Source organism: Bombus fervidus, chromosome 15 (genome assembly GCF_041682495.2).
Source record: "Bombus fervidus isolate BK054 chromosome 15, iyBomFerv1, whole genome shotgun sequence".
In the NCBI taxonomy this organism is placed as follows: domain Eukaryota; kingdom Metazoa; phylum Arthropoda; class Insecta; order Hymenoptera; family Apidae; genus Bombus; species Bombus fervidus.
In genome coordinates, this window is record NC_091531.1 from 4,165,495 (window position 1) to 4,180,522 (window position 15,028).

General features: G+C 35.0%; 2 protein-coding genes and 1 long non-coding RNA gene across 3 annotated transcripts; 1 reads left to right on the forward strand and 2 right to left on the reverse strand.

The window, feature by feature from the left end:
* Positions 1–1,435: 1,435 nt before the first annotated feature.
* Positions 1,436–3,102, reverse strand: LOC139995059 (small ribosomal subunit protein uS5-like). The gene is made up of 3 exons (XM_072018207.1): positions 2,957–3,102; positions 2,043–2,391; positions 1,436–1,954 (listed from the first exon to the last, which is right to left on the reverse strand). Exons 1-3 carry the CDS (start codon positions 2,965–2,967, stop codon positions 1,460–1,462), a joined length of 855 nt encoding a protein of 284 aa, XP_071874308.1. The 5' UTR covers positions 2,968–3,102; the 3' UTR covers positions 1,436–1,459.
* Positions 3,103–3,565: 463 nt separating this feature from the next.
* LOC139995067 (uncharacterized) lies at positions 3,566–4,053 on the forward strand. Its single transcript, XR_011801844.1, has 2 exons — positions 3,566–3,654; positions 3,910–4,053. It is a non-coding gene; the product is annotated as an uncharacterized lncRNA (long non-coding RNA).
* Positions 4,054–4,157: 104 nt separating this feature from the next.
* Positions 4,158–6,462, reverse strand: LOC139995063 (uncharacterized). The gene is made up of 3 exons (XM_072018211.1): positions 5,915–6,462; positions 4,835–5,405; positions 4,158–4,421 (listed from the first exon to the last, which is right to left on the reverse strand). Exons 1-2 carry the CDS (start codon positions 6,081–6,083, stop codon positions 4,885–4,887), a joined length of 690 nt encoding a protein of 229 aa, XP_071874312.1. The 5' UTR covers positions 6,084–6,462; the 3' UTR covers positions 4,158–4,421; positions 4,835–4,884.
* Positions 6,463–15,028: the final 8,566 nt, after the last annotated feature.

A 15,028-nucleotide genomic window follows, 5' to 3' on the forward strand; every position in this document is an offset into this window, starting at 1 on the left:
ATTCACTAAAAATATTTTATTTAATAAACACATTCATACAGTTACTTCCATTAATATCCAAACAACCTTTAAAACTGAATAATTTCTTTGAAATTGGATCAACTATTTAAACTTTTTTGAAAAGTTAAAATAGTTAGTTTACTAAATGATGTATAAAGAAAATTTTGGGAAAATTACAATTGGTAGGAATTGCGAAGAAAGTAGTAAAGATCGCGTCTTACAACTTTTTTTTATTAAGCCTGTAATGAAAATTTAGACAATACGTTTCGTCAATTATATTGTACATGCTGAAAATGTCATAAAAATCGGTCAAAACTAGTGAAGATCACAGTTTTTTACAGCTTTCAGCCTATGATCTATATAGCTATAATAAATTTAAAGGTTCTTAAATCCTTTGATGCCAGTCAATTGTTCCAGTATTAATCGATCTCGATGAAATTTTCAGAATGTAAATAACTGATATAAATTAACAAATCATATTGTTTACATTTTCATTACAGGCTCACATAAAAAAGTCGTAAGAAGCGACTTACACCATTTTCTCCGCAATTCTTTTAATTTCTTTTTACACGTCATCTATATATATAATAAACTAGTAATATATAGTATATAGTAAAACTAAATATATAGTAAATATCCTAACTTCTCCAAAAAAACTCAAGATATTTAGCCCAATTCTAAAAAAAGTTATTTTGCATTAAACGCTATACAAATATTAGCATAAGCGATTTTGTTTAAGAAAAGAAGATTTTGAAATATTCGTACAAGATATGCATAATTTTTGTAACATTATCTACGAACTGTAATTATTAGTGTGCACTTTTGCAACCGTGTAAAAATAAGTAAAATGTGTGAAAAACCGAGTAAATGTGGATAAAACGTTCTAAAAAAATAGTGTAATTGTAAATAAAATGTGTTAAAAAGACCGTGCAACTGTCAATAGTAAAAAAAGAAGAGCCACCAATATTTAAGGATCTAAGCGAAAAAGAAAAGAACTATAGACATACTATTATTTGTTACATTATAGGATTTGCGATCATACTTATCATAATGCTTATGACAGTTTAAGACTTCTAGAGATGTGTTGTAGATATTATTTACAAAAATAAAAATCGAGTGAATTGTATTATTTTATAACTAATTTAACACCTATGACTGGGAATGTTTATACAAATTCATGTTTTTATGAAAATGACTAAAAAAACGAAAGTTATATAAATCTGTCTCACGTACAAAATATTATGTGTTTTTTATTTATTTTTATGTATTTTATTTATTTGTATGTATACATTTTATGTATTTTTATATATGTATTTTTCAGGTGCTAACTTTTGTATCTGTAACTCCCGTAATTGCATAAAACATCCACAGTTTATTTACGAATTATGAGATGTAATAATAATAGGGAAGGAAAGGCAAAATGATTACAATTAAATACTTTGCATGGAGGTTTATTTCTTTAGGCAACTTCAGCAGGTCTCTGTCCGCCTACAACTCTATGATTCTTCGACAAGTAGTCCGCGAATTCTTGATAAGGAGCTTTTCTTAGCGCCTGATCATGCCAGAGATCCGGTGTTAAGTATGCGTAAGTTTTGGCTATAGCTGCGTAAGTTGCTTTGGCAAAGTTGCCAAGAGTACAGGTGGATCCTCTAGCTGAGGTATAGCAATCCTCGATACCAGCCATTTGTAACAATTTCTTGGGCACAGGCGCTGATACAATACCTGTGCCTCTTGGTGCTGGAATTAAGCGCACCTGAACTGACCCACATTTACCAGTAACTTTACAGGGTACAGTGTGAGGATCACCGATCTTATTTCCCCAATAACCACGACGTACTGGCACAACTGACAGCTTGGCAAGAATGATAGCTCCACGGATGGCAGTGGCCACTTCCTTGGAACATTTTACTCCTAGGCCAATGTGGCCCTTGTAGTCCCCAATTGCTACGAAAGCCTGTAAAATGAGAATTACTTATGAGATCTTCAATGCATTAATAATCACACTACACCATCATTTAAAAATTATGCTTGTATAAAATTACCTTGAAACGAGTACGTTGACCAGCTCTGGTTTGTTTCTGTACTGGCATAATTTTCAGTACTTCGTCTTTCAATTCGACTCCAAGGAACTTGTCAATGATCTCATATTCCTTGATAGGCAAGGAAAAGAGGTAAATATGTTCCAAAGACTCAATCCTTCCATCTCTAACAAGGCGTCCCAGTTTTGTCACTGGAATCCATTCCTTGCTATCCTCTTTACCACGTCCACGACCACGACCTCGGCCTCTGCCACCGCGACCTCGACCTCTTGGACCTCCACGATCACCCCCTCCACGAGAACCAAACCCTCCACGAAAACCTCCACGCGTGGCTGGAGCTGTGTCCGCCATTCTGTTTGAAATTAACCAAGAAAAATGGAATTTATGGACTATTAAATCGAAAACTGAATAATTAAACGATATATGTAATAAAATTCTTTCACTAGTCTGATGCGTAACTATCGATAATTACGCAGTTTATCGACTTTTTCCAATTTTTACTATTTAGTTTTTTTTTTAGAGATAAAGAAAAATTAAAAAAATTTGATATTTGTTTAATCCACTCAGTGTCTAAAATTTACCAAAAAGGTTAGGTTAGATTTAAGTTGCATTTTTAAAGGATAGAAATATTTTTATTTATCAGTCACTAAATTGAATAATTATCTGATATGTAATTAATTTAACCTTCCTGGAATAGGGCTAGTTATTTATTATAAGTTACTGCCACGCTAACCTCGAAACACATGTTTCTGATGACTAATAGACATACTTAAAATTTTTAATACAAAATTTAATTTTTAAGATATTTATTAGTTATAGAATTTTTTATATTTCTAAAAGTATAACACAAATGCGTTTTAAGGAAAATTAATATTGATTAATGATGAAGTTGAGAAAGATATTTCTAGTACACTTACGGTTTTTCCATCTTCTTCTTAGTATGTAGAGTTACGGAAGGAAGACCATTATTTCTCGAAATCACCAACTCGAATATATATCGATTATATCGATATATCTCGACTGCATGTCACATCCGGTATTTAAATATACATTTAAATAAAACACGAACTATTAATATTTTCATGTAATTCGATTTTTAATTAACTTCCTTTTATCCATTTTTAATTTCTTAAAACATTATTTTTTTATTGTTCGAAATAGTATATAATCAGCGACGACCATACATGTATACAATTGCATGAGGTGTGTACTTTGATGCAAAGAAACTATTTGAATATTTATTGTATGTATCTGAAATTTAGATTAATGTATAGCAAAAGAAATTTCTTTTGTTTGAAACTATAACAGAATACGGAAGAGATTTCATTTGGAATAACAACATTTTGGCGAATGTATATTTAAAGACACATGGAGGATTTACCTATTTTCATATTTTATTTAAATTTCAAGTATATAATCTTAATATCTTTTATTTTATTTTAATATCTCATGTATAATTTTTTTATTTTTTAAAACCGTAATACATTTACATTGCATTGATTTGACGTGACATCTTGTTACAGAAATTGATGAATCATATTTTTCAAAAAAATCGAGTTTGGAAATTTTTTTATTTTACGTGTTCGACTTATTTTTGCACGTCTAATGACCTCTTGTTGATTGCGTTAGGAAGATGATACATTTACACTGTACATGTGAATGCGTGTGTAAGCGTCAGAGGGCGTGCAGGCCTTAGTTGGGACAAAGGACGATTGGCAGTCGTTTAGAAACATTTGAAAGAGTTGGTTGACAACAAGCGTGCGTGCGAGTATGTTTACGAGGTCTTCATTGTATAAGATATATGTATAACTGTTGTGTGCTGAATAAAGTAAATTATTTGTATTTCCGAATCCCTCCTATATCTTTACAGATTGTTTACTCGTACCTAGTTTACTGGTACTTAGCCAAGTTTAACTATGTTTGGCAAATTTTCAAACTCAATTTTCTTTTTCATATAAAAAAGTTTTATTCTATATTTTTAAGTTATCTTCTTACATAGGTTTATCTAGTTGTACCAACCGGCCGGTCTCACGCTGTATATACATATATACATAGTTAACTTATGGTTAACAGCATTTAAAGAATAATTTGGTATAAAGCGGTAATTAGAAAAGCTAATTTTATTAATAATTACTTCGATATTTTGTAAAATAAAGCTGGGGAAACACAAGCGTTATAACGGACGTCAATTTTGACGGACGTTAGAACTATACTCACACGAGCGTTGGTTTGGTTCTCCGTATTTTCTCTCATCAATACGCTGAGAAAGATATTCATGTGACCAAAATTAACGCTGTAGAATTCTCGATTTTCGTTTACGCTCGTTTACATTAAAAATTCAAAAGAAAATATAAGTCAAGACAAGAAGGTACTGGATGCATTCTATAAACAATTCAAGACTACTGAAAGGTACATTTCACACGCTCTACAATAAACTTGTAAGCGATGGTGAGAAATTTTTCAATTTTCGCATGTCGCGGTCATCGTTCGACAAATTACTTAAGAAGAAAAAGCAAAGCATAATGCGTAAGGATACGAAAATGAGATGTGCAATTATATGGTAACTAGAAGACCAAACTAGGTGAATAGAAAAAATGTTGTCTATATTAATACACATAAGCTAATTAAAATAATGTAATAGAGAATTAAATTTAAGATAAATAAAAAGATAATTTATGAAATACGAAATAATAACAATAATGTACATTAATATAGCATTAATAATAATAAAATAATATTTATAATAAGTAATGTTATGATGATATATTTTTGAAGGAATTTTCTATTATATCTACCATGAAAATTTGTGATCGAAAGGGAAATTTTCTTAATGAAGTTTGATATGCTACGTATTATATTTTAATAGTGTGCGTTGAACAGATGAATTTCTTATATTCTGAATTAATTGCATGATTTGCATTCTGTATTCCATTTTTTGTTCTAAATTAAAGGACTTAATTAGTGGTAATGTTGATTTATAAAATGCCATGTCGTCATCGTCGCTGTTTGTATTTTTCTTATACTCCGACAAATTATCCACCTCTTCTTCTGCATTAATTCTTTTTGTTTTTTCTCGTGGAGGGTATCTGAACTCATTATTCGTTTCTTCATTATCAAAGATTGATTCAAATCCATTACTAATGTTGGTTTCTGAATCTGTACTTATTGGATCATTCTTTTCTACCTTAGTGCTACTACTGGTATCTTTTGGCTCCCGACATTTTTTCAAAAATCCTAATTGTTCTTCATAAACATATCGTATTTTTTTTTTTGCAGCAGAGCCTGACTTATTATTTCCGTTTCTTTTTCTTAAAGTACGAATATAATTATCGCGTACGCTTCTCCATTTAGAAGTTACCTCCTGCACTATAAAAAAGATTAACAATAATTCAACCAATTAAGTGCCAATAAATTAATATTTCATATGTCTTTGTACATTGTTTTTAGGTATTTGAGTAGTAATAACAGCATCCTCGATTTGCATTACCGATATCGAATAGGTTGATCTACCTCGTGTAATATTATACGTACAACCTACACTGCACAAAAACGTCGGTAATATCGCATGCAGGATGCATGCCAATACCAAATGATAGAAAAGTGGAAAGAAAGTGCGGTAATTATTGACAATAGAAGTGAACTCGTCGGTTACATTGATCTTGAAATATATTCTCAAGGATAAGGATAAGGGAGATACGTTTTTAGGGGCGAATTTATCTTGACGCCAATGACATTATAAGCATAGCATATTGCAAACGATGTTGGCCAGGTACCATGGCAAGATGGAAAAATATAATTGCGTCGTGTTCATGGTGTACTCATAAAATAAATAATGAAAATGTATTAAATATATTACTCGTTATTTTTTTACTTACCAATAATCTTCTTATCAGTTTCCATCTTTTGCATAAAATTAGGGGTTACAATACTCGCCACACGCAACCACGCTTCGTTTCTTTTTAATTTGTCTTTGTATTCAAGATTGGAAATATCCCATAAAACGGGATGTTTCTCAACTTCGGATATCAGTATCTCCATGTTCATAATTTATTATAACGGTTAATATACGTTAACTCGCCGTTCGTGTGACTAGTCTCATAGAAACACAAAGAATGCGGCAACGTCCGTGTTAATTGCTCGACGCACGTTGCGTCTGTATCATAGCGATTGCTGACTGCGTCGCGATGTTGCCAACGTTGTCTTACGTACGTAGGAATTGACGGACGCAATTTGTGTGGTGTGACGTCTGGCTGTATAACTGTGTGACGGTAATACATACATATGTACCTATCTTTGCACAGGTTTGGAAACTCCCGTGGTGGGGACGAGGCTCTTAATATCGAGAAATGTGCTTTACAAACCGGCCGCTAGCCATAGCGCTGGGATCGATTTGTTTAACTGTTACATTCAACGCCATCCTTACCACTGAAGATAAAGAATATAAACTAAATTACTTTTCATAACTTTTCACAATTTATTTAAAGCAAACATCCAGTATTTTATGTGATAGAGAAAATGTTCAAATAAATGTGGATTTACATAGTAACGTAAAATTCAGTTGCAGACACAGTTCTCTCGCACGTTGCAGACGTAAGATCGCGCTGCATGACAAAGCCTAAGAAATCGATTGCTGCGCCTGACTTGAGAAACATTTCCTGGTCGCTAAGAGCTTTGCCTTCACTCCAAAAGTTTCCAGACTTCAGATCTGTTATACTGTATACACGTCATTTCGTATTATATTCCAAGCACTATTAGCAACCCATGCATCGTACGTTGACAGTGGCGCGCATTCCTAGATGTATGTGTGTTCTATATGGATACGACAATATATGTATATCGCCGTCCGTTAAGGAGCGCCTACTATGTAGCCGTTCGGAACTCCTCTCGCTCGCACGCATTTCTCGCACAGTCATACGCATACTTTTCTGTCATCTTCAAGCAGAGGCTACGCGAGCATTGAAGCTGCATTGCGTGGCTGCGTATAGAAATGCACATATACATTTGCATTGTACGCATAACGCTCGTGTAGCCGCGGCCTAAGTCCAAGTCCAGTTATTTAGGTTGACGAGCGAAATGTATACGGCGTTCCTTTATGATTTCTTGCTTGTTATATTATGATTGAGGAGATAAAAGTTAATGAATCACCGTGTGCCTGAACGTAAACAGAAACCGAATAAAGGATAAACAAACAGCGGGAAAAGCGCGCACATCATTGGCTATCCGATAAATAGCCGTTTCCTAAAAAAGCTCTTTTTTTAGAGCCTCTAGCGCGATTACTTATCGAACAATTATTGTATTTCTACAATAGTCGTCGGTTCAAAGCCGTATCCCAGTGTCTCTAGTGTCTAAATTGACGGACGTGGTTCGCGTAACTGATCTTATACAAAATAATATAATGGCTGCGACGATATAACATTGCAACGTCCGTCGTAACGTCCGTCGTTTCTACGCTCGTGTAATACCAGCCTAAATTAAACAAATAAATTCTAAAAACGATGTATTCTCCTCTTTTTGTTTCCGGCAGATTTCCTCTTTCTGTTTCACATCTACTTTCATGAATTTTTTATTTTTATTTTATTATGAAAGGAGATTGGGGCCTTTCTTTTGGAATGTTTGGGAACGTCCCCAATACTTTAGTCCAGACCTTTTATTATAGCTGTATTTAAATAATAAAACTAACAAATAATGATTTATGATTTAATCTGAGTATGGGTGTTTGAGATTTATGACAGTGGGCTTGGGCTCGAAGTGCCATGACGAGTAGCCGGTAGCATAGCCACGGTCACAGGAGAGACGTGTACCTAACAGAGGTATGAAGTAATTAAATAGCTCTCCTTAAACATAAAGATTAACCCGAAGGGTACAGAGATGTACGGAGAGGAGTACGTAAGGGCAGTTCCACTTGGACTGGGTTTCAGTCAGATAAGTTTTACTTGTACTGTGGACAAATACGTTGAGTCACACCCGAATCGTGGATCACTAAGTTGAGTTCGACTTAGACTGTGGAAGAAATCGCATACGTCATCCCGTTGACCGTGGATTCGTTATTGAGTCTAAGATCATTGCCATTCACATCCCGAGTATCTAATTACCACGGTTACTTGTCAAATTCTGTCACAATCATAATCGTACACAACAACAACAATGTCTAATCCGAAGAAAGATTCGTTACACGCCCCTAACTCGACAACCCGACATCAGAAGTGGGATCAGTGCCGAATATAACAGTGCAAGAGTTTACGACCATCGTGCGCGAGTTAATTCAGTCGCTAGTGCAAAAATCGAGTGCGGAATCTAAAAATTTTTCGCTACCGCGTTTTAATCCTGACACCGCGGGCTCCGGCCCCGCTGCATGGTGCGCAAGTGTTAATCAGATTACGGAGGAAAATCCTTTACAAGGCAGCGCCCGAAAGGAAACTATAATTTCAATAACAAGCATCGAGTCGACCTCTACGTAATGGAAGTGTCAACTGGTAAATCAAGTCATCTGTGAGTTATCGGTGAGTCGTTTCCATTTTATTCCGATTTTGGAGCCGAATCCGTAGCCTTGAGATTTTCTGGCAAAGGAACAACCGATATAATAGTAATGCGAGGAACTTGTATCAAACGTACATCTCAAATTTTGTCCATTGTATTGATGAGTTTACATTGGAGATCATTTTTCATGTCCTTTAAAATACAATATCATGATTGGTCGCGAAATTTTAAATCAAGGTTTTGACGTAAGATTACACAAAATAGCCTCGCTATGTGTAAAACAAAAATAATTAATGTCTGTAATAAAACGGCTGCAAACGAGAGCGACATTAATGAAGTTGACACTGATGTAATTAGTAATAATAGAAGTCGATTAATTTCTGTTCTTGAAAATCCAGAGATTCATTCATTATGGGTGTCCCACGTACTCGCGTAAATGCAGGCCAGTTAGAAATACGTCACCGTACAAAGAAGTCCTCATAGACTTAACGAGGGGGGTGCGAAGAATAGTACGTGAGAGAATAAGCGAATTAATTGAAGCAAAAATCATAAGGCCTAGTAATTCAGCATTCGCGAGCCCTGTGTTACTCGTGAAGAAAAAAGACGGTTCAGGTAGATTATGTGTAGATTTCCGAGGGCTAAATAAAAATACGGTCGCGGATCGGTATCCTCTACCCCTTATTGCGGACCAAATCGCGAGATTGCAAAAAGCGAGATACTTTATTAGCTTGGACATGGCCAATGGGTTTCGTCAAATCTCTATTCATCCTAATTCTACGGAATATACAGCATTTGTTACTCGCGACGGACAATACGAGTATATAACGATGCCGTTTGGATTGAAAAATGTACCGTTCGTTTTTCAGACGGCCATTCTCAAGGCCTTGGACGACCTCGCTTATTTGTACATTTCTCCTCCTTTCTAAAGACATCGGTACTTTATCTTGGATACTTAATCCATAACGGAGAAGTTCGCCCTAATCCCGGTAAAATACGAACCTTGAGTTCTTTACCTGCGCCGATAAACGTCACATAACTTCGACAGTTCATACGTCTAACTTCCGAAAATTCGTCCCTAAATTTCCACAAGTAATGGAATCTCTGTATACACTTACTTCCGATAATAAAGAACATAACTTGGATAAACACGAAAAGATAAAACGGAAGGTAATTTCCATCCTAACTGATGCGCCAGTATTAATAATATTTGACCCTAATTATCCTACTGAAAATCACATACTGATTATCCTAATCACATACTGATGATAGTTCGGATGGATATGGGGATATTTTAATGCATAAGGTTGAGGGTAAAAACAGAATAGTAGAATATTATAGTAAAATAACTAGTCCCGCGGAATCCAGGTATCATTCCTATGAACTAGACACGTTGGCAGTTGTAAACGCCGTTAGACATTTTCGCCACTATTTACATGGACGAGAATTCCTTGTAAATGGTTGTAATTCTTTGAAAACATCTAGTAATAAAATGAATTTAAATGACAGGGTTTACAGGTGGTGGGATTATTTACAAACTTTTAATTTTCATATTATGCATCGAGAAGGCAAACGAATGATTTCTTTTCGCGGAATCCCATAGATATTGATCATAGTATAATTAACAAAGTTAAAGAAAGAGAAATTAATCTGACCGAAATCTCAGGAGATTGGCTATTAGAGGAACAACATGGCGATCTTCAAATTTCGGAAATCGTTACTAAATTGCAAAATGATGAGCTCGCGGAAAATATCGCGAATATATACGAATTACGATCTGGTACCCTTTAACGCAAAATACAAAAAAAAGGCAGAACTCTCCGCTTGCCTATTGGTCAAGAGGTTTCAGGTAGTCCGTTATTAATCATGTGACTAAATCGAGTCCGCTGGAATTACCAATCGGTAAAACAGCAAGACCCTACGGTTTATCGTTATCCGAAAATATTGAAGAAAGAGAAATAGAAATCTCCGATGTCAGACAGCAGGCTATACAGAACATAGAGATTAGTGCGAAGTGTGATAAAGATAGATTCAACAAGACGAAAGCTGAAGTAGTTAGATTTAATCTTGGTGATTTTGTATTACGTAAAAACGAGGAAAACAATCAAACTAAATCACATCCAAAATTTAAGGGTCCATTTGTAATGGTAGAGATTTTGGAAGGAGATAGGTATATTTTAAAAATATTAGGAGGTAAATGATCATATAAATACAGTCATGATAGATTAAGAAAAAAAAAAAAAAAAAAATGCCAAATAGTTGTATTCCTGCTGAGTTGGATGTCTATAGTGATGGCAAGAACAGTGACCATGACGATATGAGTACCCCGAACTCAGAAGATCATTAGCACTATGACCATAACATTTGGCGGAGTGAGTTTACATGCGTTCGGGGCGACAATGTAACGAAGCTCAGTGAGACCGTGCGATGAGTTTGTCACGGGTCAAGTTCTGCTTGCCACGTGTTGATATCTCGCGTGAGATGGTCCGTGGGAGGTCGCTCACGGTCTGGCCGCCAAGAGTTACACATTGTTATACTGACTCACAATAAACCTAAGGAAACACCATAAACCGAATCTTTTTAGCTTCATATAAGTATTTTCGGTTTATGGACGGTCCTTAAAACAGTCCTTATGTTTATTGCACGCTTTTACAAATTACGGAGAAAAAGGATGTTCGTCTAGCGAAATAGCAGGCTTTTCCCATGAACAAGGACACCCATGAGCCACATCTGCAGGAGACTTTCTCCTCATAATTTTACTTATTAACGTTGGCTATAAACAATGGGTATTGCGGATCGTTACCCTCTCTTTCCTACCGAAAAGTGTGAACAACGAACCGCGTTTTTAGTTCAAAATGGCACAGCCATACCGAGCTTTCCTCTTTAATAGTACGAGACGAGTCTACTACTGTTCTTCTAATTTTCGTATAGTCTAGACAACGGTTTTATCCTTACGGCAGTTATCTACTGAAGTCAGTCAACTACTGATCCAATAACAGGATATCGTCATCACTACACTTACGCGACAAATTCACATGTTTCGTGGCGACAATGTAACGAATCTGTAATTATTGCACACCACCGCCCTCTGTGTCTAGAATCGTTCAGATCGACTGTCTTTGTCGCACAATCTTCTGTTTTTTGCATACGGATAAACCATGTAATGCCATCTATCTTCACATGCTCCAAGTCATTGTTCCTTCCCCCTCCGATAGATGTCAGAACATGGTTTGTCCATAGACAAAAAACACAAGGTTGTGCGACAAGCACAGACGATATTACCATCTATCTTCACATGCTGCAGTCGTTATTCCTTCCGCTTTCAATAGATGTCAGCACATGCTTTGTCCGTGGGACAAGGAATACATTAGTGTGAGATAATGTGCTACGAGAGCATAGATTTACCATGTGTTAGACAAAGGATGCCATATTGTGTAACAAGGACAGATATATATCTTCTGTTAGATGAAGGCAGCGATAGTGTGCGGCAAGGATATACAATATGAGCGATACTAGACGAGAAGGTTTTGCAATTCTTAAAGTTATCATTGTATTATATCAATATGTTTCGCAGCATTTAAGATTTGTAACGAGTGTATCAGTTGTACATATCTTGTTATTGAATATAAATTTTGAATACAAATTCTCATTAATATTTAAATTTCTTTTTACCATTAAACAAGTAAAAAATATAATACAAAATTATTGATTTAGTCTTCGCGAATTTGTGTTACGGAGATGATCACTGCTTGCAACTCTTGGACGATGCAGCAGTGACTTTAGGCTTCGAGGATTTTTGCATAGACGATTCAGCATACAACATAAATTTTAGATGACGCCCTGCTGTGCTACGCGCCTATTACTAGGCAACCATCCACGGAGCCTTAATTTTTCTTCCATTCCATTCATGTAAATATCTATATATACACATACATAGTTTTAAGACGGGTTGTAAACGGATTTGTAAACGTAATTTACAAGAACTTCATTATAAAAATTATTTTTAAATAGAAATGAATGAAGTACTAATCTATAAGAATGTTATATAAATTATATAATTCTAATACGAAATTGATATATCTTAATTAAATAACTCTGTGCATCTTATAATTTCTGCACTGTACATTACTGGAAGGTTTCAATAACCGTTTAAACAGCTGATTAACTTTAATTAATCATTTCACGATCTGTTCAGCTATCCTAGAATGATCAATCCCAATCCTTTAACGAAAAGTGGAGTGGCAGACTTTTTAACAAACAAGTTTTAGAACAAAGTTCTAAAACTCGAAACGCGAAAAATAGCCCTGTTCACCATTACATTGGGTTTCTTGGAAATGATGTCATTTTGCAAGAATTCTTCGGAATCAAAATCTTCGATCTGTTTTGTGATTTTGTATCAGGAGAATATAACAGTATAGGAAGTGGCACGAACACGATAATTCTTGGAATTTGTCATCGTTTTTGAATTTTTTAAACCTATATCGTAGTCTCTTTTAACTATCTTTTTAAACCATATACTAATTTCATACTTTTTACTTTTTGGGAAATTGGATAATGGAAAGGATAAGTGACATGGAATTAATATCTTTATGACGAAATTAAAAGATGAAACTTCTTAATCTATAAGCCAGATTCTGAAACAATGTAGTCATTAAATTAAAGCTGTAACTCTCAGAATCCTCCTTTATAATACTTCCAGTTTTCAAAGTAATCAATTAATTACATGTAATAATTAATGCAATATGGCCTATTTTAGCCTCTTTAACGCCATCTATCGAAATTCTTTGGTACTAAATAATTCAAAAAATTAAGTGGTAATGGTAAACCTTATTACATGATAAAATTCTAGATGTATGAAAATTGATCACGGAAAGAGAAAAATTCGTTAATTTTCAATGGGGATACGATTTATTAGGAATTACCTAGAGCACATAACCACAGTTGATAATTCCTCTATCTTTATCATACTCCCACCATTGTCTTTCTTTATCTGTGACATCATGCAAAGAGATATCGACGACCTCTTTGGGTATTCTATATTCTTATTAACAAATCACGATTTTTAACCCGAAATCATACTTTTAATAGATAGCGCTGATCTCAGGATGGCTTTCATCGATTGTGACATTATAGCGTTAAATTTCGCTACCGATTTTCGATAGGTAGCATTAGAACAGGTCTGAATATATCATAATGGATAAAAACAAAAGACATGTGCACATATTTTAAAAGGTGATATTTCAGGTTTCTTTAGAAAAAAGTTTGGTTAGGATATATTAATTTTTGTTAGCTATATAAGCTCTTAAGTGCAAGGAAACAAAATGCATTATAGGCATTTGATGCTTTTCCTTTATCGGAAAGGCAAGAATGCCACACAAGCAGCAAACAAGATATGCAGTGTTTATGGTGACGATACTATAGCTCTAAGAACTATGCGGAAATTGTTTGTCAGGTTTAAAGCTGGTGATTTCAATCTTGAGGTTTAAGAACACTCGGATAGGCCCTCTACTACTGATTAAGATCAGATGAAAACACCGATCCAGAATAACCCACGCTATACGACACCTGAATTAGCGGAAATGTTAAAAATATCAAAATCCGCCACCCACGAGCATTTTGCGAAGCTTGGCTATATAAACCGTTTTGATGTATGGGTTCCTCGCGATTTAACGGAAAAAAATCTGAAGGATCGCGTTTTCATTCGCGACTCGTTGTATAAACGCAACGAGGAGACACCATTTTTGAAGCAAGTGACATTTGAAGATAGTGACGAGAGATGAAAAATGGATTATTTATAATAATGTTGAACAGAAAGGATTTTGAGGAAAGCGGATTGAATCACCTTTAGCCATCGCAAAAGTCGATCTTTAACCGAAGGAAGTCATGCTTTGTGTCTGGTGGGACTGGAAAGGAATCCAGTATTATGAATTTTTATCAAACAACCAGACAATATATTCGAAAAAGTATTGTTCGTAATTAAACAAATTAAAGACAGCAAATTGAACAAAAACGTCCAGAACTAACAAATCCGAAGGGCGTCGTGTTTCGTGAGGACAATGCGCGGCCTCGTATCTCTCTGACTACTCGACAAAAGCTGTTGGCCATGATTGGGATATACTACCCCACCCGCGGTATTCACCAGACATTGCACCCATAGATTTTCACCTATTTGGATCAGTACAAAATTCCCTTAACATAAAAAATCATATTCTAAAATTTATCGCCGAAAAACCTGAGAAGTTCTGAAAGGATGGAATATTCAAGTTGCGTGATAGATAGATAGATAGATAGAGGTTGTGTAAGAAAGGGGATAAATGGTAGGCACCTATATAATTCGATAAATGTATATCGAAATTTAAGTGCGCCGTGTTTGAACTTTCCTAAGAACTACGACCATCTAATTTGTTTATTTCATATCCATGACGTTAATTTTATTAATGATCTCCCATCGCCCCTTTATTAAACTTTATCCGATAATGACAATCTTATTTTATTGTAGAGCAGAATACACAATC

Coding starts and splice junctions, on each gene's coding strand:
- LOC139995063 (XM_072018211.1), bottom strand. CDS start 6,083: ATGAACATGGAGATACTGATATCCGAAGTTGAGAAACATCCCGTTTTA. Junction 5,406..5,914: donor AACTGATAAGAAGATTATTG/GTAAGTAAAAAA, acceptor TCTTTTTTATAG/TGCAGGAGGTAACTTCTAAA.
- LOC139995059 (XM_072018207.1), bottom strand. Junction 1,955..2,042: donor GTCAACGTACTCGTTTCAAG/GTAATTTTATAC, acceptor CTCATTTTACAG/GCTTTCGTAGCAATTGGGGA.